This window comes from Haemorhous mexicanus, chromosome 29 (genome assembly GCF_027477595.1).
Source record: "Haemorhous mexicanus isolate bHaeMex1 chromosome 29, bHaeMex1.pri, whole genome shotgun sequence".
Classification (NCBI taxonomy): Eukaryota; Metazoa; Chordata; class Aves; order Passeriformes; family Fringillidae; genus Haemorhous; species Haemorhous mexicanus.
In genome coordinates, this window is record NC_082369.1 from 3,532,355 (window position 1) to 3,558,752 (window position 26,398).

Consider the following 26,398-nt stretch of genomic DNA (forward strand, 5'->3'; position numbering starts at 1 on the left):
CCTGGCTTCGTGGCCACAGCTGGCCCCCAGGCTGAGACAGCACCGTGGGTGCATCGGTGCCACCCTGCGGGTGGCTCTGGGCCCCTGTGCCCTCCCTGGTGCCATTTAGCAAAGCTCTGAGCCCGGCAGGTGAGCAGCACCTGGCTGAAGTTGGCCCAGGTGCCTCGAGATTTGTGCTGAGCCCCCTCCCCTGTGCTGGCAGCGCTGCGAGGGGACAGTGGGGAATATTTCATCAACGGGAAGCTCTCCATCGATCCCCCCCGGCGCTTCGACATCGCCGGCACCACCTTCCACTACAGGAGGTCCCCTGAGGAGCCCGAGTCGCTGGAGGCTTTGGGACCCACCAACATCACCCTCTTTGTCATGGTTGGTAACTTCCTACCCCTCCCTGTGGGCCTGGTTGGGCTAGAAAGATCTGCTGTGGCTACCTGGGGGTTGGAGCTGATCAGCCCCTGGTGAGGCTGCTGGGGGTAAAGGGAAACAGGGAGCAGAGGTAAATTGGGCTGAGTTCATAGAGTAAATCACAGAATTAATTAGCTGGGAAAAGCCCTTTGAGACCAGGCTGAGGTCACAGTGTCAGGTCACAGCTTGGTTTCAAAGGGCAGGTCACAGACCTGACGACGGCACCGAGTGCCACATCCAGCCTTGGAAGTCACCCCAGGTGGGACAGGAGCCCCCAGTCCCTGCCTTGGGGGACCAGTGCTTTATCCACTGGGCACTCCCAGATCTCCCTCCCTAATTCTCAGGTCTGCTGCCCTGACCTCTCAGGTTCTGGGAGGACTCCACTCTTGAGTGCCTGGGAGCTCATTCTCTGCTCGAGCACCGCTGTCACCACTGGTGGCTGCCTGGCCAGTACTGGGAGGGGCTGGAAGGGGACAGGGGAACATTCCAGCTGCCCTGGCTGTTAGAGAGGCTGTGGGATGCCACCTGGGTGGTCACTGTGGTGGCACTGATGTCCTGGGCGTGCCTTTCCCGCAGGTGCTGGTGAGGACAGAGCCGCAGGGGATCCGCTACAAGTTCAATGCTCCCGTGGGCAGGGATGGCTCCAGCCTGTACTCCTGGCACTACACCCCATGGACCAAGTGCTCCGTGCTGTGTGCAGGGGGTGAGCTCTGATCCTGGGCTGCTTTGAGGGGACATGTTGGACCCCCCCCCCGTGCTGTGTCTGGGCCTCTGGGGTGTCTACAAGGCCCCACCCTGCACTCAGCCAGATGAGAGTTGTGTCAGGCAGTGCCAGGGCAAAGAACCTGGGTGCCATCTTCAGCTGGGCACAGGTATGGGTGGAAGGACCTTAAAGATCGCATTTCTCCACCCCTGCCATGGCAGGGACACCTCCCACTGTCCCAGGCTGCTCCCAGCCCTGTCCAGCCTGGCCTTGGGCACTGCCAGGGATCCAGGGGCAGCCCCAGCTGCTCTGGGCACCCTGGGCCAGGGCCTGCCCACCCTGCCAGGGAACAATTCCTGCCCAAGATCCCACTTTCACTTTTATAAATTTTGGTCTATTAGCATATTGGAGTTAATTGTCCAATTACAGCTTTAGGTTACAAAGTTCCACCCTGCTTGTTTTTCTCTCTCCAGCCCACGGGGTTTGTGCTCTTGGCCTGAGATTTGGATCATTTGTCCTTGGTCCCCAGCTGGAGCAGGAATTGTTTTGTCTCCCTGCTCTGTGCACAGAGCTCACCATCCCGTGATACGAGGCTCAGACCCACCCACTAAAGCAGCACAGAGTCTGAAAATAGAAAAGCTCAAACCTGAGGCATCACAGCTTCAGCCTCCTCCTCCCTTTCCCCCTTCCCTCTTTTCCCTGGGCAGGCAGCCAGATCCAGTCTGTGGTGTGCAGGAAGCTCTCTGATGGCTCAACTGTCCCCAACCACTTCTGCAGCGCTGACACCAAAGTCCCCGAGCGACAGAGGAGCTGCAACACCGAGCCCTGTCCCCCGGCGTGAGTACCAGTGGGGGAAATGAATCTGGTTTTTTATTATTATTATTATTATTATTATTATTATTATTATTATTATTTCATTTTTTCTGTTACATTTTAAAGTTTAACAGAAAGTTTATATAGTATGGATTTGTATTGAAAATTTGAGATAAGAAATTTTGATTTAGGAGATAAACATTTCTTTGGAGAAATAGAACTATGAAAGACAGACCCATGAAGAGTAATTTTAGATAATAATAGCTCTAGATAATTTTAGATAATAATATTAGCATAATATTATAATCAAATATATCAAATTTGATTATAATACCAAATATAATTTTATATATTATACTATTATTTACTATAGTATATATTATTAATGAGATTGAATACATTTTAGATAATACTAGCTTTAAAGCATTTGCAACATAGTGTAGCAAAAACTGATAAGCCAAGAAACACTTATAGAAATAGTTAGTGTCTAACTAAAATAGCATAAATTATAACATCTATATTGTCTCACCCTTCACATGAGACTAAAAATAGAAAAAAAAATTTAAATTAAATTAATTTAATTTTAAATTATTTTTTAATTTAAATTTAAAAATGTAATGTTTAAATTTAAATTTTAAAATTAAATATTTAAATTTAATATTTTAAATTTACATTTTTCAAATGCCTGTCAGTTACCCCCACCTCTAAGTCAAAGAAAGACTTACTCCAACATACCTGGAGCCTGGGCAAGGAGCCAGGGTGAAAACCAGGGTGGCAGAGAGTGAAATTCCCCCCTGGCTGCCATCCCCAAGTCACAGTCCCCACTGGTGACACTGCAGCTCTGCTGGGGAGTGGGGTGGGGGTTTCTCCTCTGTGTCCCAGATATTCAGTGAGTCCCTGAGGAATTGTGCCAGCCCCTCCCTGGCTCGTCTCCTGAAGGGGAAGGGCAGATGGGCAGAGACTCAGTGCTTCAGCCAGAGCTGCCTGGGAGGCTGTGGCTGCAGAAGGGCCAGGGCTGTGTGCAGGGCAGTGGGGACCAGCCCAGCCCAGCCCAGCCCAGCCCAGCTCTGCTGTTGCCCCATCTCCAGCTGGGCCATTGGGAACTGGTCCGAGTGCAGCCGCAGCTGCAACGAGGGCGTCCGGACCCGCAGCGTCTTCTGCAAGAGGAAGATCTCTGCCAGCGAGGAGAAAACCCTGGATGATGCCTCCTGCACCCAGCCACGGCCTAAGATGCTGGAGCCCTGCAACAACCAAACGTGTCCTCCCGAGTGGGTGGCACTGGACTGGTCAGAGGCAAGTGCCAAAGGAGGGACACGGAGCTGGGGAAGGGGCTGAGGAGCAGCTGAGGGCACTTGGCTCCTTCAGCTGGAGCACAGGAGACTGAGGGGAGGCTCCTGGGGGGCTGCAGCTCCTCCCCAGGGGAGGCACAGGGCCAGGGGCTGAGCTCTGGGACAAGGACAGGGACAGGAGGCCAGGAAGGGCTGGAGCTGGGCCAGGGCTTGGCATGGAGCTCAGGGCAAGGTTCTTCCCCCCGAGGGTGCTGGGCACTGCCCAGGCTCCCCAGGGAATGGTCCCAAGGCTGCCAGAGCTCCAGGAGCTCTCAGGGCTGCTCAGGGTGGGGGTGTTGGGGTGGCTGTGCAGGGACAGGGGCTGGGCTGATCATCCCTGGGGGATCCAGCTCAGGATATTCTGATCCTGTGATTGACACTGTCTCTCCCCTCTCTGAGGACACTGCTCCAGGAGCACAGTGCCAATCACCAGTGACAGCCATGGAGAGCCCAGTGTGACAGTGTGGTAGCTCAGGAGCCAGGAGAGGTGGGAGCAGCAGGGCAGGAGCCAGAGCTGCCTCTGTCCCCTCCTTGACCGTGCCCCCTGTCCCTGCAGTGCACCCCGAGCTGCGGGCCCGGCTTCCGCCACCGCATCGTGCTGTGCAAGAGTGGCGACCACAGCGTGACCCTGCCCACCTCCCAGTGCCACGAGGCCACCAAGCCCCCCACCAGCATGAGGTGCAACCTGCGACGCTGTCCCCCGCCCCGCTGGGTCACCGGCGAGTGGGGAGAGGTAGGGACAGCCCTCCCCACGGGGGCATTGCAGGAGGAGCCTCCCCAGCCCTTCAAATCCTGACCTTCATGGGCCAGCAGGAGCCTGGGTGGCCACCACAACTATCCAGGGACCCATGGCAGTGTTCTCTGCCCCCTTTTTGGCTCGTTTGGGATGGTGACCCTGGGGTGTCCCAGGCCTGGCAGGACCCCACAGAAGTCATTGAAGGTGACTGGGGGTCAGCTGGGGGTGGCTGGGTGTCAGCTGGGGTGAGCTGGCCCTACTGCCAAGCAGGGCCACTGCTGATCCCCCCCAGAGCCTAGTGGGGTGACCCTGGCAGTCCTCCCTGTATCAAACTCAGGGAGCCCCCAGCATAGGGAATGATTGGCATCTGACTCTATGATTCAGAAGGCTGAACAATTGTCTTATTAAAACTGTACTATATCACACTAATACTGTATTAAACAATTCTAAAGAGATACTATGCTAAAGAAAAACCTGTGACTGTCTGAGACAGCCAGGACACGGCTTTGAGTGATTGGCTGATCACTCAAAACAACTTTCACCATTGTCCAGTTAACTAAATCACTTTGGGTAAACATCTCTGTAACACATTCCACATGTGCAAAAACAGGAGCAGCAAGTAGAGATAAGAATTGTTTTCTCTTCTTCTCTGAGGTTTCTCTTTGCTTTTCCCAGGACAAATCCTTGGGAAATTGTGCCTGCTGCTCTCTGTGAAGGGAGCTGAGGCCACACTCCCTGCCCTGAGCACCCCTCAAGCTGCAGGGTGACATGGGGGTGCAGGAGGCCTGGGAAAGGCCAGGGATTTAGGGCTGGATGTGGGATCCTCCCCGAGCCCTGCAGAACCTAACCAAGCTTTTTTGGGATGCGGGGCCACAGCACTCACTCATGCCAGGAAGGAACAACCCCCTCCAGCACCCTTTGCACCCCCTAAGCCCCCTGTGCCTGCTCCTGTCACCTCCCTAAAGCTGTGGTGGCCATGGCAGCTCCCGTGTGCTGTCCCCGCGGTGCTCTGCGTGCTGTCCCCGCGGTGCTCTGTGTGCTGTCCCCGCGGTGCTCTGTGTGCTGTCCCCGCGGTGCTCTGGGTGCTGTCCCCGCGGTGCTCTGGGTGCTGTCCCCGCGGTGCTCTGTGTGCTGTCCCCACGGTGCTCTGGGTGCTGTCCCCGCGGTGCTCTGGGTGCTGTCCCCGCGGTGCTCTGTGTGCTGTCCCCGCGGTGCTCTGTGTGCTGTCCCTGCAGTGCTCTGTGTGCTGTCCCCGCGGTGCTCTGTGTGCTGTCCCTGCAGTGCTCTGTGTGCTGTCCCCGCGGTGCTCTGTGTGCTGTCCCTGAAGTGCTCTGTGTGCTGTCCCCGCGGTGCTCTGTGTGCTGTCCCCACCGTGCTCTGCGTGCTGTCCCCGCGGTGCTCTGTGTGCTGTCCCCACGGTGCTCTGTGTGCTGTCCCCACCGTGCTCTGTGTGCTGTCCCCGCAGTGCTCTGTGTGCTGTCCCCGCGGTGCTCTGCGTGCTGTCCCCGCGGTGCTCTGCATGCTGTCCCCGCAGTGCTCTGGGTGCTGTCCCCGCAGTGCTCTGCGTGCTGTCCCCACGGTGCTCTGTGTGCTGTCCCCACAGTGCTCTGCCCAGTGTGGCCTCGGCCAGCAGAGGAGATCCGTCCAGTGCCTGGCCCACACCGGGCAGCCGTCCATGGACTGCGTGGAGGCCCTGCAGCCCCCCGGGATGCAGCAGTGCGAGACCAAGTGCGAGTCGGGGCCCACGGACAACCCTGAAGGTGAGGGGGCTCTGCAGAGGGGACACCTGTCTCACTGGGGACAGGGACATTGGAGCCAGTACAGCACCAGCTCTAGGGTGGGGAGACCCCATGCCTGGAAGTGTCCAGGGTGGACACTGGGGCTTGGGGCACCCTGGAATAGTGGGAGGTGTCCCTGACCATGACAGGAGTGGGAAAATTTGATCTGTACGGTCCTTCCACCCATACCTGTGCCCAGCTGAAGATGGCACCCAGGTTCTTTGCCCTGGCACTGCCTGACACACCTCTTACATGGCTGAGTGTGGGGTGGGACTGTGTAGAGACCCCAGAGCTCCTCAGAGCCAAGCAGAGGCCCAGACGTTCCCCCAAAGCAGCCCAGCATCCGAGCTCAGCCCCTACACACAGCATGGATCACTTGGTCCATGGGGTGTAGTGCCAGGAGTACAGGAGGGGGTCTCTGTGGAGGGGACACGTGTGCCACTGGGGAGAGGGACATGGCAGCTTGAGTTGGGCTCCAGGGTGGGGAGACCCCATCCTGGAAGTGTCCAAGGCTGGGTTGGATGGGGTTTGGAGCACCCTGGGATAGTGGGAGGTGTCCCGGCCCATGGCAGGGTGGCAGTGGATGGGTTTTAAGGACCATTCCAACCCTAACCATTCTGTTGAAAATGTGGCCATTCTGTGGCTCTGGTCCCCTCCGGTCCCTTCTGGTCCCAGGCCAACCTGGTGGGCCATGACCCCGAGAAATGAAGGAATTCCACCTTGAGAAATGCAGGAACTGCACCCTGGCAAAGGGAGGTTTCCATTAGTGAGGTCCTCAGCAGCTTCTTCATCACAGCTGCATCTTCAGCTCCCTGGCAAAACCCCCCCAGGATCTCCTCAGCCTGGCTGTATCGTATCTTCAGGGAACTGCCAACGAGGGGAGAGAAAATGATGCATCTGACTCCAGATCAGAAAGCTGCGTGTTCTGATCACGTCGGGGTCACCACTCATTGAATTTGCAGGGAACCCCCGACAAAGGGGACAGAAATGATGATCTGACTCCATCTTATCAGAAGGATAATTAATTACTTTATTATACTACATTATTCTATACTATATTGCATTACATCTAAAGTGAATCTGCCAAGCACTCAACCCTGCACACACTGCCCAGAATCTCGTGACTGTCAGCCCACAATCCTGACACACACACACACACACACACAAACACACACGTGACCCTGACAGGCCAAGGAAACAAAACACCATCACTCTGGGTAAACAATCTCCACATTGCATTCTGCTTTAGCACAAACATAGGCACAGCAAATGACAAGAATTGTTTTACCTTTCTCTGAGTTTCAGAGAATGAGAAACCCAGAAATATTCTTGGGAAGAATTGTGTCTTGCTTACCTCTGTGAAGAGCAATGTGGCTACGTGGCTGTGACCCTGCTCCCCCCTCTGTGTCCCCTGCAGAGTGCAAGGATGTGAACAAGGTGGCCTACTGCCCACTGGTCCTCAAGTTCAAGTTCTGCAGCCGGACCTACTTCCGACAGATGTGCTGTAAAACCTGCCAGGGCCACTAGGACACAGCGGGACACAGCGGGACCCCCGTGGCAAAACTGGAAGGCCAAAGCTTCACTGGAGGGCCCTGCCCTCCCCAGGAGCCTCCCCTGGCTCCCGCACAGACTCCGGTCACGCTCCCACGGGCGTCACCCAAACCCGTCCCCCACAGACCCCCTTGGCCCCCGAGCTTGACAGAGGCAGGTTCCCAGTTCAACCACTGCAGCCCCAGCTGGATGAGCACTGGGAGAGGGGGGAGCTGGGCAGAGCAGGGACTTTACTTGAAATTCTGATGTTGTTATTTATTCGTAGCGGAGCCAGGTCCCGCTGGGGGAGGCGGCGCCGCTCGCCCCACTCCTGCCTCATCCTGCTCCGTGTCCCCAGGGCACCATCATGGGGCTTGGGCACTCCAGGGGCTGCTGCCCTTCCCTTGGGACCCCAGGGGAGCCAGGGAGGAGGGTTCAGGTGCCTGGGGTGGCCAGCATGGCTTGTGGCTCCTGGATGATGGGTGAAGAGGAGCTGCTGTGGGGAGTGGGGCTGGAGCAGGGATTTTGTCCCTTGGTTTGCACCCTGTCACCTCGGGACTGGGATCAGGCCACCCTGGGAGCAGAGGGTGACGCCCTCAGTTCAACTGGGAGAGGGGGTTCTCCAAACTCCCATAGCCACCAGCTTGGATTGGGCTGTTCCCCTGTTGCCCTTGTCACTTTTAGGACCAGATTTTACCCCTTGAAGCACGAGCTGAGCTGGGGACAGAGGCGTGCTGGGGGCTGCAGTCACTGCATGGGCATCCAGGCTGTGCCAGGCTCAGGGAGAGCAGCACAGGAGGGTGCAGGACACGAATGGGCCTGGCACAGTGTCCCCAGGGCCTGGCACCCCAGAGACAGCCTCATCCTCACTTCCAAAGGTGCTTGACTTCCAAAGGTGCTTTGCCTCCAAAGGTGCTTTGCCTCCAAAGGCAGCCTGGCCACGTGTGGCCATGGCCTCGAGGTGCCAGTCCCAGTGCCACACACCCCTCTACCCACAAGAGGCCTCCAGAGATGGGAAAAGAGCAGGTTTGAAATTCCTCCAGGTCACCTGGTGGCCAAACCTGGGCCAGCTCCTCCACGGGCAGCCTGTGGAGGAGACCTGACTTCCACTCTCCAAAGCTTGTGCTTTTTGTTGGCATTGTAATTGTAATTATGATGATTATTTTCAGGCCTTTCCACATCACAGCGATGGGAAACCTTTGTCCAAAGCTGTGTTTTGTTCCCCTGGGGCCATCCCTGTGGTGCAGGGCGGGGACAGTCCCCTTCCCCCCAAGCAGAGCCCCCGTGTGCTCCTCTCCCAGCTCCGTTTTTGTGTCCACCTGCTCCTCGGCCGGTCGCAGCTTCTCTGGTGCTCAGCAAACCTCGTTTCTCTTCCTTCCTGGTGCCATGCTCCGTTCTGATGGTTTTGGGTGAGGGGAGGGGGTGTTTTCACCATTTTTATATCGATATATATCCTACTGACCAATGTTTAACATACTAACTCTGAGGAGGAGCGACGTAAGGCATGAATTATAATAAAGGAGTAGCTACGATCCCGGGCACAGCCTCTGCTCCCACTGGTGTTCCTCCAGCCTGGGGTTGGGTTTGGGCACCCTCAGCACCATAATTCACCCCAAATCAAGGGGTTTGGAAGCAGGGGAGGGATTTCCCTAGGAAGCAGACCAGGGGGGAGAGGTGGGGATTCACCCAGAGCTGCATTAGGATGTGGAGGAAGAACTTCCCCCATGGCACAGAGACCCCCCCAGTGCTGGTGGTGCTGGGCTGGGCCAGGAGGGGAGGGTGGGATTCTGCCCCACTCAGGTGAGACCCCACCTGCAGAGCTGCCCCAGCCCTGGGCAACAGCAGCAGGAGGACGTGGAGCTGCTGGAGCCAGGCCAGAGGAGACCACAGAGATGCTGCAAGGGCTGCAGCCTCTCTGCTCTGGAGCCAGGCTGGGAGAGCTGGGGGTGCTCCCCTGGACAAGAGAAGGCTCCAGGGAGAGCTCAGAGCCCCTGGCAGGGCCTGAAGGGGCTCCAGGAGAGCTGGAGAGGGACTGGGGACAAGGCCTGGAGGGACAGGACCCAGGGAATGGCTCCCACTGCCAGAGGGCAGGGCTGGATGGGATCTTGGGCAGGAATTGTTCCCTGGGAGGGTGGGCAGGCCCTGGCCCAGGGTGCCCAGAGCAGCTGGGGCTGCCCCTGGATCCCTGGCAGTGCCCAAGGCCAGGCTGGACAGGGCTGGGAGCAGCCTGGGACAGTGGAGGTGTCCCTGCCATGGCAGGGGTGGCACTGGGTGGGCTTTGAGGTCCGTTTTAACCCAATCCATCCTGTAACTCTGCTGGGACAGGGTGGCCAAGAACTGTCTCAGGCCTGAGTTTCCTGGAGTGACCTCACTCTTCTCTGCACCTCAAGTGGGGTGGGAAAAAAACCCCATAAAATAACAACAAAAAATAAGCAGCCAAAACCATCTCGTTCCTAAAATCACCTCCAAGCACTGACTGACCACCACTGGACAGGTGACATCCAGCTGTCACTGCAGGGTGAGGGGAGAGGTCACCGAGGCTCTGAGCATCCCTGCTGGGCTCTGTCCTGCATCCTGTCCCTCACCCAGCAGCAGCAGCAGAGGTGGGGACACCCTGGGCAGGGCCACCCCCAAGTCCCTGGTAGCAAAGCTGCCGTTGTCCTCCCCACCCCCAGGAAGGGTGCAAAATGAGGAAGTGGGAGGGAAAGAGAATTCGTCACTATCGTTGTTACAGCAGAAAGACAAAATCCGAGTGCTCTGTGATGGCCCCGGGCTGTCGGTGACAGGAGCCAAGAGCACCTGGCTGGGGAGGGACACAGGGACATCATGGTGAGTGCCAGCTGGGCCCCACCCTGCTCCCCTCGGGCTCCCCAGATGTCACCTCCTACTGCTGCCACCTCAGGGCCACCTCAGCCCTGCCCTCCCCACACCCAACCTGGCCCCTGGCTGCTCTGGGAGCTGCCCCATGTCCCTGCTGGAGAGGGGACAGTGCTCCCCAGCTTGGGGACAGGGCTGGGGGGGCCATGGGTGGGGTGCAGGGGGCTGGTGACCCCCAGGACAGGGTGGGGAGCGCCAGGGGATGGGTCTGTGCTGCCACACAGAGGTTTGGGGCTTGCTGTCCCTGCTGTGGTACCCACGGGACAAATGTGTGTCCCCACTGGTGGTGCTGGTTTCTGGTGGTGCTGGTGGGGCAGAGGGTGGGGTGGGGGTGGCAGACACATCCCCCAGGCGGAGAGGGACCCTCTGGGTGCTGGTGCCTGTGGTCAGGGGACAGGGCTGCAGGGAGGGCAGCAGCCACTTCTGGAAGTTGCTGTGGAGGCAGAAGAGGAAGGTGAAAGGGCTCAGAATCAGGAAGATGCTCAGACTTGGGGTGAGGAGCTGCCACAGCTCTCAGCTCTGCTTCCTGCATCCCTCGGGCTGATGTGTCCCAGCTATTTCCACCCAGACAGGAAGGGGACAGTGGCCAGGCTGAAACTGAAACTTCTGCCACCCACACTTGTGGCTATCACCTCCGAGAAGCTGCTCAGATGCTGTCCCCAAGGACACTTCCACTGTCCCCTCCTCCACCACCTGAAGCTGTTCTGTGGCTTCCTGGAGGACCAAAGGACTCTGCAGCCATGGCCCTGAGCCCTGCCAGCCCCATCCCCATCCCAGCCCTGCCAGGGCCTGCCTGTGACAGAGGTGTGACAGACCTGCTGCTCCCCTCAGGCGTCCGCTGGTTTTGGAGGTTTTTATGCTTCTGGGCTTGGTGCCACTTTGGGCTGCATCCACTCCCTGCTCGGGCCTGCAGGGCTCTGTTGTGGTTTAGCACACAGCTTTGAAAGGAAACACGATGTTTTCAAAGTGCTGCTACAGGGCTGCTCCCTTCCCTGCCCCGAGATCCTATCTGAGTGCCAGGAGCATGCTGGCCCCGGGCACAGGGGTGGGGGAGTGCCCATCCCACAGCTGGGGGTGCTGAGGGGCTCCTCGTGTGTCACCTGCCCCCTTTGGAGCAGAGTCCCTCATGCACAGGGGCTGCAAAGGGCACCTGGAAGGTGGAGGGGGGACAAAAGCTTCTCCCTGCTTGGCAGGAGGGTGGAATGGCTTGGTGCAGGTGCCCTTCCCTGGAGCAGGGGAGGGGACTGGGCAGAGGGGACTGGACAGAGCAGGGGATGGAGAAATTGCTGCCCCAAACCTCTGGAAGCAAATTAACTTGTGCTCCCAGTCCCCACAGGGATGTCACCTGCAGCTGCAGATGTCACCTATGTCCCACGGCAGCTCTCTGGGCACCGAGCTCGGGCAACACCAGAGCTTTAAGGGATCCTAATTCCCCTTCATCCTGACTTTACTCTGATTTTTTAGTGAGCCCCGGCCCTGCAAACCCCCTGTGACAGGCTCAGGGAAGGCAGGAGCACCCAGAGCTCTGCAGATCATGACAAACCCTTCATTTCCCCGCTGTGAGCTGGTGTTTTCCTCCCAGCTGGGCTGCACCAGGTGCCCCAGAAGAGCCAGGAAAGCCCCTGAGCTGGCCCAGAGGAAGAGGTGAAGACACACTCACCACTGACACCTCTGAGTAGCTGACAGAGAATCTCTGGGTGTCAGCTCAAAACCTTTGAGCTCTCAGAACAGGAAATTCTCCTTTTGCCTTGATTTGGCCTCCACCAGCAGCCCAGGGTGGCTGTGCCAGCAGGTTTGGGGTGGTGGGACAGGGCACTGGGCTTTGGCTGTCCATGGGCTCTTGCCACTCTGCTCATCCTGAAGCTCAGGGTTTGGGGTGAAGCTGGGCAGCCCCCGGGGTCCCTGGCAGCTCCCTGGGTGACACCACAGTGACCTGGAGAGGCTGCCTGAGCCTGCCTGTGCTCTTCCAGCTGGATTTCCTAGGGGATATTAGGATGAAGGCAAGAAAAAGGCCTTGAAAAGGAAGAGGAGAAGCTCCCTGGGTGATTTCAGGCTGCAAGAGCAGCCCTGGACCCCCTGAACAGACCCCAAAAAAGGTGGTGGGACAACACCAAAAAGCCCCTGCAGCAGCTACGTGGGCTTGGCTGGCATTTGGGCTTTGGAGAGGGGGCACAGGGAATGTTTGGGGCTGCAGAGCCCAGTGACAGACACTCCAGGGTGGCTGTGGGGGGCTGGGGACACCTGGTGACAATCAGAGGCTGCCAGGAGCCTGCAAAGGTGTCGGGATGCAGGGCCATGAAATCTTGAGAGCCTGCAGGGAAATCAAGAAAAAGGGGAAGAGGAGAAGAAAAGGGAAATGGAAAGAGTAAGAGGCCAGGGCGAATGGGGGAGAAGTGAAATCGGTGACAGGAGCTTGGGGGGTGAAAGAGGAACCGCGGGGCTGGGGAAGGAGGGGCCTCAGCCCGGTCCTGACGGGGTGTCCCCTCCTGGGGACGGCCACCACAGCTGTGCCCAGCCTGTCTGTGGGGCCATTGAGGGCAAGGGGGGAGGCCCTGGGTGGTTTTTGCACGATGAAATCCTCTCTCATATCTCCCTTGTTTACCCCACGAGGCTGAAATCACAGCCCAGCCCTGCTGCTGCCCCACAGCCCCCGGGGCACAGAGCTGGGCACAGCTGGGCACAGCTGGCAGAGGCTGCTGGCATCTCCCTGGGCAGGAGGAAGGGGAGCAGGGGCACAGGGTGCGAGGAGGATGTGGAGGTGCAGAGGATGCCACCACCACCCTTCCCCTGCCTTGCTCTGGCTCACAATCTGTCTGTGCATCAACAAAAGTCCTTCACTAGCCCTGGGGAGGAGCAGGGGCTGGGGCAGGTCCTGTCTGCTCCTCTGAGGGTGCCAGGAGGCGAGGAGGGCTCCGGGGGGCTGGGACAAACCCCAGTGCTCTGAATTTTGGGATCTGCTGGGTCAAACCCCGGTTTGGGGTGAGGGCTGAGCCAGGCAGGGCTGCGGCAGCTCGGGGGGTCAGAGCCAGCCCTGGTGGCCGGATGTGGCCCCGGCACAGCCGCTGTGTCCCCGTTGTCCCCTCAGGGCAGCAAGGAGCGCTTCCACTGGCAGAGCCACAATGTCAAGCAGAGCGGCGTGGACGACATGGTGCTGCTGTCCAAGATCTCCGAGGACGCCATCGTGGAGAACCTCAAGAAGCGTTTCATGGACGATTTCATCTTTGTATCCTTCCCCAGGCAGCGGGGACAGGCACAGGGAGCGGTAGGGATGGGCTCCAAGGCTTTGTCAGCACATGGGACAGCGTGTCCCTGCCCTGCGGGGACAGATCTGCGGGAATGTCGCCGTTCCCGAGCTGAGCTGCGCTTGGCACAGACACAGCAACCAAACCCCCGCTCCTGCCATGCTGCAGGACCCACTTTGCTCCTTCCTTTGCAGCCACAAAGCCCCTCAGCCTCACCTCCCCCTGCTCCTGCACACCGCCGTGGTGTGTCCTGCCACCCCCCTGCCCGAGGTGGCAGCAGTGACGTTGTCCCCTGCTGCTGTCACCCACCCCCAGCGATGCCCACAGTGTGTCCTGGCTGCTCTGAACTCGCCCAAATCCAGGCAAACCCTGGATGGAGCAGGAACATCCCTGCAGGTGCGGGAGGAGGTGCCACCCCTGGTCCCCAGCGGTGCCAGCACACAGGGGACACCGTGCCAGCGCAGGGGACACGGAGCTGCTCCAGCCGAGCTGGCACTGCCGGGCACCACAGCTCTGCAGGACGACGGGGACGTGTCGCCAAGCCCTGCTCACCCCACACCTGCCTGGGGACGTGGCCAGCTCGGTGCCCTGGGGTGGCTGTCCCTGCTGGGGACAAGGAGCAGGGCCCCGAGGGGCACAGCCGGGCGCAGCAGGGCTCGCCGGGGTGGCAGCGGGGCTGAGGCTGCTGCCCACGCCGCTGCATTTCCCCTGCATGTGGGGATGTGGCCCTGTCCTTACAAGGCAGTGCTGTCCCGGCTGTGACTCAGCCACCTCCCCCCGCAGCCCTGGGGCTTTACATGCGTGTGGGGTTGGCTTTTTTGGGGTTTTTGATTTTGTTTTTTGGAGGGGAAAAATACCCCACGCAACCTCTCCCTTCCTTTTTTGCTGTGCTGCCGCACGCAGGGCTCTGTCCAGTCATGACTCAACATCCCAAGCTTCTGCATTTCCCAGAAAAGCTCCCTCTTCCTGCCCTCTGGCCGCTCTCCCCCTGTTTGGGACACAAATAGGATATCAAAGGCTTGGATAGCCCCATCTGCTCCATCCCCACTCTCCATCTCCTCACCCAGCTGCGGGCTCACCCCCATCCCGCTGCAATTCCCTGCTTTTCCATGCTCTGCCCGCACTGGGTGACTCAGGGATGCTGCAGGAAAGGCAGCAGGGTGGGCAGGGAAAGGCAGGAGCCACGGTTCCTTTCCTCTTCATGCCTCAGTTTCCCTGGATGTAAAACCAGGATGGGCTCCTGCTGGAAAAGCCCCACGTGGAGGGTGAGCAGAGGGCGGATTCCAGGGATGCTGGAGAAGTTTTGGAGCCAGAGCAGGGAGCTGAGGGGATGCTCCTGCACCCACCACACTGCAGGGCCTGAGGGAGCTCTGGGAGTGCCCCAAGTCACGGCACCAGGGCAGCTCTGCCTGTGCCAGGCGGGAAATGCCACCCTCGTGGCATCCCTGGATGTGCCAGGGACCTCATAACCACCTTCCTGTCCCCGGGGTGGGAGGGGGCAGTGGGAAGGGGGGACACAGGAAGGGACACACGGCCCTTGACCTGCTGCCCAGACCTACATCGGGCCCGTGCTGATCTCCGTGAACCCCTTCAAGCAGATGCCGTATTTCACCGACCGCGAGATCGAGATGTACCAGGGCGCGGTGAGGCTGCCCCGCGGGCAATCGGGGGTTAAATCTGTGCAACATCCGCCCCAGGGGCGTCCCCTGAGGGTCCCCATCCTGCACAGCCCCTCGGCTGCTGCAGGGGTCAGTGCTCCCAACAAGAGATCCAGCAGCAAGTCCTGGGGAATTCGGCTCAGAATCGCAAACTAAAGAAACCCAAAGATGGTCAAATGCAGAGAGTGGCTCTGCCCCAGCCCTTCCCAAGGAGGAGGGGGGGTTAGAAATCACCAGACTCGCTGCTAATGAGCTGCTGTTTGTGGGAAGAGGCTGATCCCCTCGTGGGCGGAGTGAGGGGGTTTTGGGGAGCTGGGGGTTGCTCTGTGCCCAGCCCTGCTGTCCTTGTCCCTTGTTTAGGGTCAGTGTGAGGGGGCTGGTTGCCACATGGGCAGAGTGATGTGGATTTGGGGAGCTCTGTGCCCAGCCCTGCTGTCCTTGTCCCTTTTTTAGGGTCAGTGTGAAGGGGATGGTTCCCACATGGGCAGTGAGGGGGATTTTGGGGATTTTGGGGGCTGGTTTGTGCCCAGCACTGCTGTCCTTGTCCCTTTTTTAGGGTCAGTGTGAGGGGGCTGGTTCCCCTGTGGGCAGTGAATGGGATCTGGGGAGGGGAGCTGGGGGCTGCCCTGTGCTCAGCCCCGCTGTCCCTGTCCCCTGGCTAGGCCCAGTATGAAAATCCCCCCCACATCTACGCCCTGACTGACAACATGTACCGGAACATGCTGATCGACGGGGAGAACCAGTGTGTCATCATCAGGTACTGGGGGACACTGGGCCATAGCTGGGCGGTCACTGCCCCTGGGGACATCTGTCCCCACCAGCCCTTCTCCCCAGCCCCGGGTTTCCCAGCTGAAGAGTTGGCTCCTGGGCTCTGGGGTGTCTGGAGGGACACCCTGGGACACAAGCACCAGGCAGGGCTGTGACCAGGGTGTCCCAGGCAGGGACAGAGCCCCAGAGCCTTGTGCAATGCAGCTCTGCAGGGCAGTGTTGCAAGGGAAATGGTCAGGATGTGGGGCAAGGCCAGAGACTTCCCTCTGAGGCTCCCAAGTCCCCCTCCTCCACTTCTAAACCTGGTGACAAGAAATTCAACATTCCTCACCGAGCCACACTGCTCACACTGATCCCCCTGGGCAGCCCCATCCAAGGGGATGGCACAGTCCCCAGAATTCACTGTCATCCTCTGGTCCTGCTCCAGGACCCACCCCAAAGCCCCCCCAGGGGATGGGTGGCTCTGGTGGGGCCGTTTCACATCTGCTCTGCTTCGCCCTTTGCACAGCGGAGAAAGCGGAGCTGGGAAAACGGTGGCAGCAAAATACATCATGGGCTACATCTCCAAAGTGTCTGGGGGCGGGGAGAAAGTCCAGGTGCGTCTGTTGTCCCCCCTGCCACTCATCATTTCACCCCCCAACTGATCCCCACCACCCTGGTCCCCAGCATCCCCCTGATGGGGCTGGTGGTGGCACACGGAGCACCCTCTCCAGGACTGGGGACACGCAAAGCCTCAGGTCTGTCCCCAGGCCTGGAGTGGGACACAGCAGTGCTGAGCCCTGCCCTCCTCTGTCCCCAGCACGTGAAGGACATCATCCTGCAGTCCAACCCACTGCTGGAAGCCTTTGGAAATGCCAAAACTGTCCGGAACAACAACTCCAGCCGCTTCGTAAGTGCCAGGGCAGGTGCAGGGGTCAGCACTGCAGCAGAAGCATTGAAGCAGCTGGGTTCAAAGCTGACCTTTAGATCAAGTCCAGCCATTCCCCCAGCACTGCCCCAGGTGTCCCCAGGTGCCACATCCAGCTTTTCAATCCCTCCAGGGATGGTGACTCCACCACAGCCTGTTCCAGTGCCCGACCACCCTTTCAGTGGAGGAATTTTTCCTCATATCCAACCTAAACCTCCCCTGGGGCAATGTGAGGCCGTCTCCTCTGGCACTGTTGCCTATTACCTGGGAGAAGAGACTGACCCCACTGGGCTCCAACCTCCTTTTGGGCAGCTGAGGCAGCAATGAGGTCTCCACATAAACCATGAAGTCTTCAGCCAGGGGTTGCACACCCCAGCAAAGCTCCTGCTGTGGTGGGGAAGGGCTTGGGGGGAATGAGGACTCCCCTGAGGCAGGGCCACAGCTCTGAGCAGGATCTGTGCTGGAGCAGGGAAAATACTTTGAGATCCAGTTCAGCCGGGGCGGAGAACCCGACGGGGGCAAGATCTCCAACTTCCTGCTGGAGAAGTCGCGCGTGGTGAGCCAGAACGAGTGCGAGCGGAACTTCCACATCTACTACCAGGTATGGTGTGGAATTTCTCTTCACTCGGGGTCACCAAATGTGGTGGTGTTCACAGGGGTCCCAGGACGAGGGAAGAGATGAGAATCTTGACTCCATGTTTCAGAAGGCTGATTTATTATTTTATGATATGTATTATATTAAAAGAAAATGATATATTAAAACTATACTAAAGAATAGAAGGAAGGATTTCATCAGAAGGCTAGCAAGGAATAGAAGAGAATGGAATGATAATAAAATCTTGTGACTGACCAGAGAGTCCAGGACAGCTGGACTTTGATTGGCCATTAATTAAAAACAACTACATGAGACCAATCAAAGATGCACCTGTTGCTTTCCACAGCAGCAGATAATTATTGTTTACATTTCATTTCTGAGGCCTCTCGGCTTCTCAGGAGAAAAATCCTGGCAAAGGGATTTTTCAGAAAATATCATAGCGACAGTATGGGGGTGGCCTGGAGCCACCAGGCTGCAGGGGGGGACCAGGAGCTGGCTGACCACAGGCCCCTGTACCCTCCCAGCTCATCCAAGGGGCGTCCCAAGAGCAGCGGCAGAATTTGGGCATCATGAGCCCGGATTATTACTTCTACCTGAACCAGACAGACACCTACCAGGTGGAGGGCACAGATGACCGCAGCGACTTCCATGAGACCATGGTGAGTGCCTGGGAGGGAGGGGAGTCCCCAAAAGCTCTGGGGCCGGATGGGAGCTCACGGGGTCCATGTACCCCCAGAATGCCATGCAGGTCATCGGCATCTGCGGCGAGGACCAGCAGCTGGTGCTGCAGATCGTGGCAGGGATCCTGCACCTGGGCAACATCAGCTTCAGGGAGGAGGGCAACTACGCCCGGGTGGAGAACACTGACTGTGAGTAGCCACGGGGCTGACGGGGACAGGTGGGGGAGCCTTGGGAATGAGTGGCCAGCTGGCTGTGTCACAAATCCCCTGGCAGAGGAGGGAAGCAGCACCAGCACCTTCCACAGGTTAGAATGGGGAAACTGAGGCAGCAAGCAAATGGCTCGGCCAGAGCTTGATTAGCCAGGGGACAGATGCCAGGTCGCTTTGGGAGAGGTGTCACTTTTCCCTGTCATTGTCCCACTGCTGTCCTTCACACTTGGATGGGGCCGAGGGTTTCGACCGTGGCTGGAGCCAGGTGGGGACAACACAGCCCTGACCAGCCCCGCTCTGCCCAGCCCTGGCCTTCCCTGCCTACCTGCTGGGGGTCGACCAGGAGCGCCTCAACGAGAAGGTCACCAGCAGGAAAATGGACAGCAAGTGGGGCGGCCGCTCCGAGTCCATCACCGTCACCCTCAACGTGGAGCAGGCAGCCTACACCCGGGACGCGCTGGCCAAGGGGCTCTACGCCCGTGTCTTTGACTTCCTGGTGGAGGTGTGTGGGCCTCAGAGGGGATGGTCACCCCCTGCTCCAGGAGATGGCCAATCCCACCGCCCTGCAGCCAGCTTGTCCCCTCTGTCCCCGCAGTCCATCAACCGCGCCATGCAGAAGCCGTACGAGGAGTACAGCATCGGGGTGCTGGACATCTACGGCTTCGAGATATTCCAGGTGTGTGTGCTGGGAATGTCCCACCCTGCTCCCACAGCAGGGACAGCACCAGGGTCAGGTGGCCCTGAGAAGGGTACCTGGAGCAGCACCCAAGCACTGCTGGTTGGGGTCCCCACAATGAGGCAGAGGAGCTGAAGGAGCTGGGGCTGTTTAGCCTGGAGAAGAGGGGGCTCAGATGTGACCTTATTGCTCTCTACAACTCCCTGAAGGGAGGTTGGAGCCAGGTGGGGTCAGTCTCTTCCACCAGGCAGCACTGACAGAACCAGAGGACACAGTCTCCAGCTACATCAGGGAAGGTACAAGTTGGATATTAGGAAGAAATTTTGCACCAAAAGAATAATAAAGTACTGGAATGCTCTTCCCAGGGAGGTGGTAGAATCACCATCTCTGGATGTGTTTAAAAAAAGACTGGACAAGGCACTTGGTGCTATGGTCTAGGTGAGGTGTTAGGGCATAAGTTGGACTCGATGATCTTAGAGGTCTCTTCCAATCTCATTATTCGGTGATTCTGTGAGCAAAGGGCAACTCAGCACCATTTTCTCTTCCATCTTTCATGCAGAAAAATGGCTTTGAGCAATTCTGCATTAACTTTGTGAATGAGAAGCTGCAGCAGATCTTCATCGAGCTGACCCTGAAGGCAGAGCAGGTACAGGGGGCTGGGCTGGGGGCTGTGGGGCTGTGCCAGCACCCCAATTCCTGCACCCCCCTCCTCCCCAGCACCACAGCTGGAGCAGGGAGTCTGCAGCACTTCCCAGGGGCTCGGGGCCCACCCAGCTCTCCCTGTGCTTCCCCAGGAGGAGTATGTGCAGGAGGGGATCAAGTGGACGCAGATCCAGTACTTCAACAACAAGGTGGTGTGTGACCTGATAGAGAACAAGCTGGTGAGTGGGGTCCCCTCTGCTGGGGAGGTTTTTTGGGGAGCAGAGGCACCCAGGGACAGGGGCTTGGTGGGTTGTTGAGGCAGCAAAAGCTGGTCCTGCCAAGCAGCAGAGAATCCCACATTGGTTCGGATTAGAAGGAACTTTAAAGATCACCTTTAAAGATCATCTCCCTGCTATGGGCAGGGACACTTTCCAGTAGCCCAGGGTGCTCCAAGCCCTGTCCAGCCTGGCCTTGGACACTTCCAGAACCCATGCAAGGGCACCAGCACTAAGCTGTAGCTAGGTGTGAAGCAGCTGTGACCAGGTGCAGGATTGGGCCCTGCCACACAAATGGCTTCCCTTTCCTTGTGGCAGAACCCTCCTGGGATCATGAGTGTCCTGGATGACGTGTGTGCCACCATGCACGCCACAGGCGAGGGCGCCGACCAGACCCTGCTGCAGAAGCTGCAGGCAGCTGTGGGCACCCACGAGCACTTCAACAGCTGGAGCTCGGGCTTTGTCATCCACCACTACGCTGGCAAGGTGGGTAGGGCACCCCAAAGCCCCCAGCCAGCACCCCACAGCCCCACCTGCCGCAGCTGAGGTCCCCTCCTGTCCCCAGGTGTCCTACGATGTGAACGGCTTCTGTGAGCGCAACCGGGACGTGCTTTTCACCGACCTGATCGAGCTCATGCAGAGCAGTGAATAGTGAGTCTGGCTGTACTGGGGAGCTGGGGAGCCCCAAAAGGCCTGGGGAAGAGGGCAGAGTCCTCAACACGCAGATCTGAAAGGCTGGTCCTGCCTTTGTGGGTTGGGGTGCTCAGTCCTGCATGGCCCCAGGGGCACCGGGGGCATCCCAGGGCTGCAGGGCTGGGCAGAGCGGAGTCATCCACCAGCTCTGCTCCTGCTCCTGGGGGTGGTCAGGGAGGAGGCACTCAGCCCCCCAGTAGAGGATTTCCCAGCTGGCCTCAGCCCAGGCCATGCTGGCAGCTCTCACCTGGGGACTTTCCCCTCCCTTCCAGCGGTTTCATCCGGATGCTTTTCCCAGAAAAACTTGATTCTGACAAAAAGGGACGGCCGACCACGGCGGGCTCCAAAATCAAGGTGTGTCCAATGGGCTGCAGAGCAGCAGCTGCCTCTAGGGCAGTGGCAGGGGCAGTGCTCCCACCACCCCCTTTGATGCTACAGATGTCGATCCTTGCACCAGAAACAGGCCAACGACCTGGTGAACACGCTCATGAAGTGCACCCCACACTACATCCGCTGCATCAAACCCAACGAGACCAAGAAACCCCGGGACTGGGAGGAGAGCAGGTAACAGGGAGCCCACAGAGCCCAGGGAAGGGGACCCAGCCATGGAGGTGTGGCCAAGACCAGCTTTCCTCCAAAAACTGCAGCCCTGGGCTGGTCCCTCTGAGCTGTCCACTAACTTAGGGAAGCACAAGGAACATGTGAGGACACATTGTCCTCTTTAGGTGCACCTTTAGGTGCCCTCCCCACCTGTCATCTTCCCACGTTGTCCCTCCCTGCTGCACAGGGTGAAGCACCAGGTCGAGTACCTGGGGCTGAAGGAGAACATCCGGGTGCGCCGGGCAGGGTTCGCCTACCGCCGCCTCTTCCACAAGTTCCTGCAACGGTGAGTGGCCACTGGCACAGGGCTGGCAGAGCCCACAGCACCTCCTCAGGAGGAGAGGAGGGTGTGGGAGGCCCTGGCACAGCTTTGCAGGTGAAGAGAGCTGGGGGTGTTCAACCTGGAGAAGGGAAGGCCTGGGCAAGACCTTAGAGCCCCTTCCAGGGACTAAAGGGAGCAGCAGAGGGACCTGGGACAAGGGATGGAGGGACAGGACACAGAAAATGGCTTCCACTGCCAGAGGGCAGGGATGGATGGGATATTGGGAAGGGATTGTTCCCTGGGAGGGTGGGGAGGCTCTGGCACAGGGTACCCAGAGCAGGGCAATGTCCAAGGCCAGGTTGGACACTGGGACTTGGAGCAGCCTGGGACAGTGGAAGGTGTCCCTGCTATGGCAAGGACTGGATGGGCTTTAAGATCCCTTCCAACCTGAACTATTGTGGGATTATTGTGGCATTCTGTGAGCCTGCTCTCTCCCCACAGCTATGCCATCCTCACCCCCGAGACGTGGCCGTCGTGGCGCGGGGACGAGCGCCAAGGGGTGCAGCACCTCCTGCGCTCGGTCAACATGGACCCAGACCAGTACCAGATGGGCAGGAGCAAGGTGTTCGTCAAGAACCCCGAGTCGGTGGGTGGCCCTGACTCCTGGGGGGCACTGCCCGTGGCTGGGCATCACTGGGGAGGGTTTTTGGGGTGTCCTGGCTCAGCACTGCCTGTCCCTCCCAGCTCTTCCTGCTCGAGGAGATGCGGGAGAGGAAATTTGACAGCTTCGCCCGGGTGATCCAGAAGGCCTGGCGCCGGCACATCGCCATCCGCAAATACGAGCAGATGAGAGAGGAGGGTAAGGCTGGGCAAGGACAGGGACAGTGCCACCCCAGAAGCCCTTTTAGGGTGCTTTTCACTGGGACAGCCCAGCTGTCAGTGCAGCAGCCTGGCTCCTAATCATGGCACTAATGGTGATTAGGTGATGGAGGAACCGGCCCATGAGTTGTTAGGAGTCTTTTCCCAACAACTTTGCTGTCAGGTGTCATTTCTGAAAGGAGAGCACAGAGTTCCTGCTCCTTTTTCCAGCCCTGGGAGCCTTGTGCTCTCTCACTCTGCATTTCATGGCCTGCACAGGGATGGAGGGGAGTAGCTGGGATGAGCTAGTGTTTGTGGGAAGAGGCTGATTCCCACAATGGCAAAAGGATGGGACAAGCCACTGACCCCATGATGGGTTTTCCCACCCTCCCAAGCAAGCAGGAAAAATCAAGGAGGAAAACCCAGAACACAGCTGGACCCATCCCTCCCTCCCACAGCATGAGGTTTTTTTGAAGGCAATGGGTTTCAAAGCCAGCCAAGTTCAAGCAGCTGGGATTCCTCCCATGGCATAAAACAATGCTGCCATGACCCATGCGATGTTTTGGGGGGCTCTGAGCCACCAGCACAGAGCCATGTCAGACCTGCACCTCTTTGGGGTCCTTCCCAGCCGCCAGCATCCTCTACAACTTCAAAGAGCGGCGCAGGAATAGCATCAACAGGAATTTCGTGGGGGATTACCTGGGCATGGAGGAGCGGCCGGAGCTGCAGCAGTTCCTGGCCAAGCGGGAGCGCGTCGACTTCGCCGACTCCATCACCAAATACGACCGGAGGTTCAAGGTGCAGGGACACACCTGGGGCTGGTCCAGCTCCTGGTGGCTTCCCTCGAGTGGGATGTGTGTTTGTGGGGTTTGTGCCCTCACAGCAAAGCCCCCTCACCCCTTTCTCTTGCCCTTTCCCAGCCCATCAAGCGGGATTTCATTCTCACCCCCAAGTACTTCTACCTGATCGGGCGGGAGAAAGTGAAGAAGGGGCCTGAGAAGGGGCAGATCAAGGAGGTGCTCAAGAAGAAGGTGGAGCTGCAGGCGGTGAGCGGCGTCTCGCTGAGGTGTGTCCCTTACCAGGGCCTCTGCACGGGGGGTCCCCATGGCTGGGCTTCCCCTCTCTCCATGCCCTACTACTCCCCAGTCCCTCATCCATGGGGCGTCCAGGCCTGAGGAGGACGCTCCCCATGGGTGCTTTGCAGAAGCCAGGGAGTTTTCCAGTCAAATCGCCCTCCAAATTTCCTTGGGGTGGACCCAAACCCTCTGGGGTCCCCAAATCCCCCCCAGCACAGCTGGCACCAGCCTTCATGGGGTTGACACCCCTGGTTGCTCCCCCAGCACCAGGCAGGATGACTTCTTCATCCTCCACGAGAATGACGCCGACAATTTCTTGGAGTCCATCTTCAAGACGGAGCTGATCAGCCTCCTGTGCAAACGCTTCGAGGAGCTCACACGGTCCAAGCTGCCCCTCTCCTTCAAGGACACGTAAGGATGGAAGCCAGGAGAGGTGACAAAGCAGGACAGGGTCCTGTCACCTCAGCCTCATGGCTTCTCTCTCCCCCAGACTACAGTTTCGGGTGAAGAAGGTGGGCTGGGGTGGCGGTGGCACCCGCAACGTCACCTTCGTCAGAGGACAGGGCGACGTGGCTGCCCTCAAAGCTGGAGGCAAAACCCTTACGGTCAGCATCGGGGATGGGCTCCCCAGGAATGCCAGTGAGTGCCAGGGCACTGGGGGGTGGCAGAGGGGGGACACAGGAGCGCTGGGGTCACAGGGCACAGCTGGAGGCCTGGGAGCATTGGGGTGAGCAGGGTGTACCCTGTGGGGTTTGTGTCTCCCCCATTTCTACTCTGGTGATGGGACCTTTGGGGAACACGGTTCAAATGGGGGGACAGCCCCTACAGCTGGCTCTGAGGACTGTCACCTAACGGGGGGCTTGTGTCCCCCCAGAGCCCACAAGGAAGGGGGCAGCACAGGGCAGAGGTGGCAGCAGGTGTCCAGCACCTCCACGAAGTGCCCCACCAGCACCCAGAGGTGAGGAGGGGGTTAGGGGTGGGGAATACGTGGGGGTGCAGGCTGTGCATGGCCCCCCCATAATGCACCCTCCTGGGACGGGCTGTTCCAGGAGCCTGCAGGAACGGGGGTCCCCAGGTCGCCCGCAGGGATGGCCGGGCACAGAGGGACACCTACAAGATACCCCAGAAGCAGACGCGGGGCCCCCCGGCCACGGCGCTTCCCACCCGCAACCAGCCCAAGGCACGGCCCCCATCCGGGCACAACATGGACTTCCTCAACGTGCCCGACCAGGGGGTAGCTGGGTAGGTCCTGTCCCACATCCCTGTCCCTGCCCCAACCTCCTCTCCCACTGCCACCAGCACTGGAAGACGCTTTCCCCTCTGAGGAGGGGACCAGATGTGTCCCCTCCTTGGAGACAGGGGATGTGCCCTGGGTTTGCTGGCAGGACACATCTCCTAGGCTCTTGTGCATCCCAGTCCTCCCAGTCCCTGCACTGGGAGAACCCACCTGCAGGCACAGAGCAAGCCATTGGTGTGGGACAGAAGGATGGGCAGCTTACCCTGCCCCAGTTTCCCCAGTCCCTGAACTGGGAGAACCCACCTGCAGGCACTGAACACTCCATGGGTGGGGCAGCAGGGTGGGCAGGAGGGTGCAGCTCATCCTGCCCCAGTTCCCCCAGTGAACTGTGACAGTCCACCTGCAGGCACAGAGCACCCCATGGGTGGGGAGCTCATCTTGCCCCAGTCCTCTCAGTCCCTGCACTGGGAGCATCCAGCTGTGCTACAGGCACAGAGCACCCCATGGGTGGGCACAGGATGGGCAGCTCATCCTGCCACAGTTCCTTCAGTCCCTGAACTGTGACAATCCACCTGCAGGCACAGAGCACCCCATGTGTGGGTGCAGGGTGGGCAGCTCATCCTGCCCCAGTTCCTCCAGTCCCTGAACTGTGACAATCCACCTGCAGGCATGGAGCACCCGATGGTGGGGGGGAGCTCATCCTGCCCCAGTTCCCCCAGTGCCCAAATTGGGAGCACCCCACTGCAGGCACAGACCACCCCATGTGGGGGCAGCAGCACATGCCATCCCATGGGTATGGGGACAGCAGGGTGGGCAGGGGGCAGCAGCACATGCCATCCCATGGGTGCGTGGGTGCAGGGTGGGCAGGGGGCAGCAGCACATGCCATCCCATGGGTGTGTGGGTGCAGGGTGGGCAGGGGGCAGCAGCACATGCCATCCCATGGGTGTGTGGGTGCAGGGTGGGCAGGGGGCAGCAGCACATGCCATCCCCGTGCCCTGCCGGTGCAGTGCCCGTCCCTCCCCGCTCAGGGTGCAGCGCCGCCGCAGCGTGGGCCAGCGGCCGCCCCCAGCGCGGCGCCCCAAGCCGCAGCCCAGGGCGGAGGGGCCGCGCTGCCGGGCGCTCTACCAGTACATCGGGCAGGACGTGGACGAGCTCAGCTTCAACGTGGGGGACGTCATTGACATCCTGATGGAAGGTACCAGGCTCCTGCCCTGCCCGCCTCCTCTCACTGCCCTGCTGGCACCGCAGCTGATTGTTTGTCTTCTCCCCAGATGCCTCTGGCTGGTGGAAAGGCCACCTGCACGGCAAGGAAGGGCTTTTCCCTGGGAATTATGTGCAGAGGATCTGAGCTGGAGGAAAAGAGGAGGTCACCATCCTCCCACCCCACCTCCAGAGGCTGCGCCCAAAGTGCCAGGGCACCTGAAGTTTTCCCACCAACTTCAAAACTTCCCAAAAACTTCCAAACCGTGAAGTTTTCCCAGCAATGCTGGCACAGAGTGAGGGTTTCCTCAGAGCTCCCCGGACTGTGGGATCCAGCCCCTTCAGTGGGGGCACCCCACAGCAAGGACAGGCTCTTGGCTGCTTGCTCGTAGCCTGGGACTCAAACTGCTCCGTGGTATGAATAGAACCGTTGTTCATAATTATGTTGTTCATAAATAAGCAGACTCAGCAAAGCTGACTCACATTTTGAGTTTGGGGGTTGTATTTCACCACTGAGGCTGTGACAAAAGCTGTGACGTGGGCAGGCACGGATCAGAGACAGCCCCGTTCCTCCCACCATGAGCCCTCCAGAAAATGCTGAATACACCAACCAGCTCTGCCAGGCTCCAGCTCAGGCACCTCCAGGCTCCG

General features: G+C 59.0%; 2 protein-coding genes across 2 annotated transcripts in view; both read left to right on the plus strand.

Annotated features, from left to right (window-relative positions):
• The window catches only part of ADAMTS10 (ADAM metallopeptidase with thrombospondin type 1 motif 10), a 73,770-nt gene extending 64,942 nt beyond the window's left edge, over positions 1-8,828 (plus strand). The window contains exons 19-25 of the mRNA XM_059869854.1: positions 203-366; positions 979-1,105; positions 1,813-1,942; positions 3,007-3,211; positions 3,803-3,979; positions 5,586-5,742; positions 7,178-8,828. Of these exons, the coding sequence (XP_059725837.1) occupies positions 203-366; positions 979-1,105; positions 1,813-1,942; positions 3,007-3,211; positions 3,803-3,979; positions 5,586-5,742; positions 7,178-7,287 (1,070 nt within the window). The 3' untranslated portion in view covers positions 7,288-8,828. The remainder of the gene's footprint in view (positions 1-202; positions 367-978; positions 1,106-1,812; positions 1,943-3,006; positions 3,212-3,802; positions 3,980-5,585; positions 5,743-7,177) is intronic.
• Positions 8,829-9,982: 1,154 nt separating this feature from the next.
• On the plus strand, positions 9,983-26,220 carry MYO1F (myosin IF). The gene is made up of 28 exons (XM_059869923.1): positions 9,983-10,119; positions 13,253-13,390; positions 14,963-15,052; positions 15,730-15,824; positions 16,344-16,431; positions 16,635-16,724; positions 17,212-17,343; positions 17,862-17,996; positions 18,074-18,206; positions 18,533-18,729; positions 18,823-18,903; positions 19,463-19,549; positions 19,698-19,784; positions 20,139-20,306; positions 20,386-20,471; positions 20,786-20,867; positions 20,971-21,077; positions 21,301-21,399; positions 21,877-22,021; positions 22,120-22,234; positions 22,862-23,031; positions 23,154-23,299; positions 23,574-23,720; positions 23,800-23,948; positions 24,184-24,267; positions 24,359-24,551; positions 25,576-25,742; positions 25,819-26,220. The coding sequence occupies exons 1-28, from the start codon at positions 10,117-10,119 to the stop codon at positions 25,893-25,895; spliced, it is 3,291 nt and encodes a 1,096-aa protein (XP_059725906.1). The 5' UTR covers positions 9,983-10,116; the 3' UTR covers positions 25,896-26,220.
• Positions 26,221-26,398: the final 178 nt, after the last annotated feature.

Excerpts from the sequence above, each read along its gene's own strand:
- MYO1F (XM_059869923.1), top strand. Across the intron at positions 19,785-20,138 it reads ACCTGATAGAGAACAAGCTG|AACCCTCCTGGGATCATGAG; the intron begins GTGAGTGGGGTC and ends TCCTTGTGGCAG. Across the intron at positions 23,300-23,573 it reads GTGAGCGGCGTCTCGCTGAG|CACCAGGCAGGATGACTTCT; the intron begins GTGTGTCCCTTA and ends TTGCTCCCCCAG.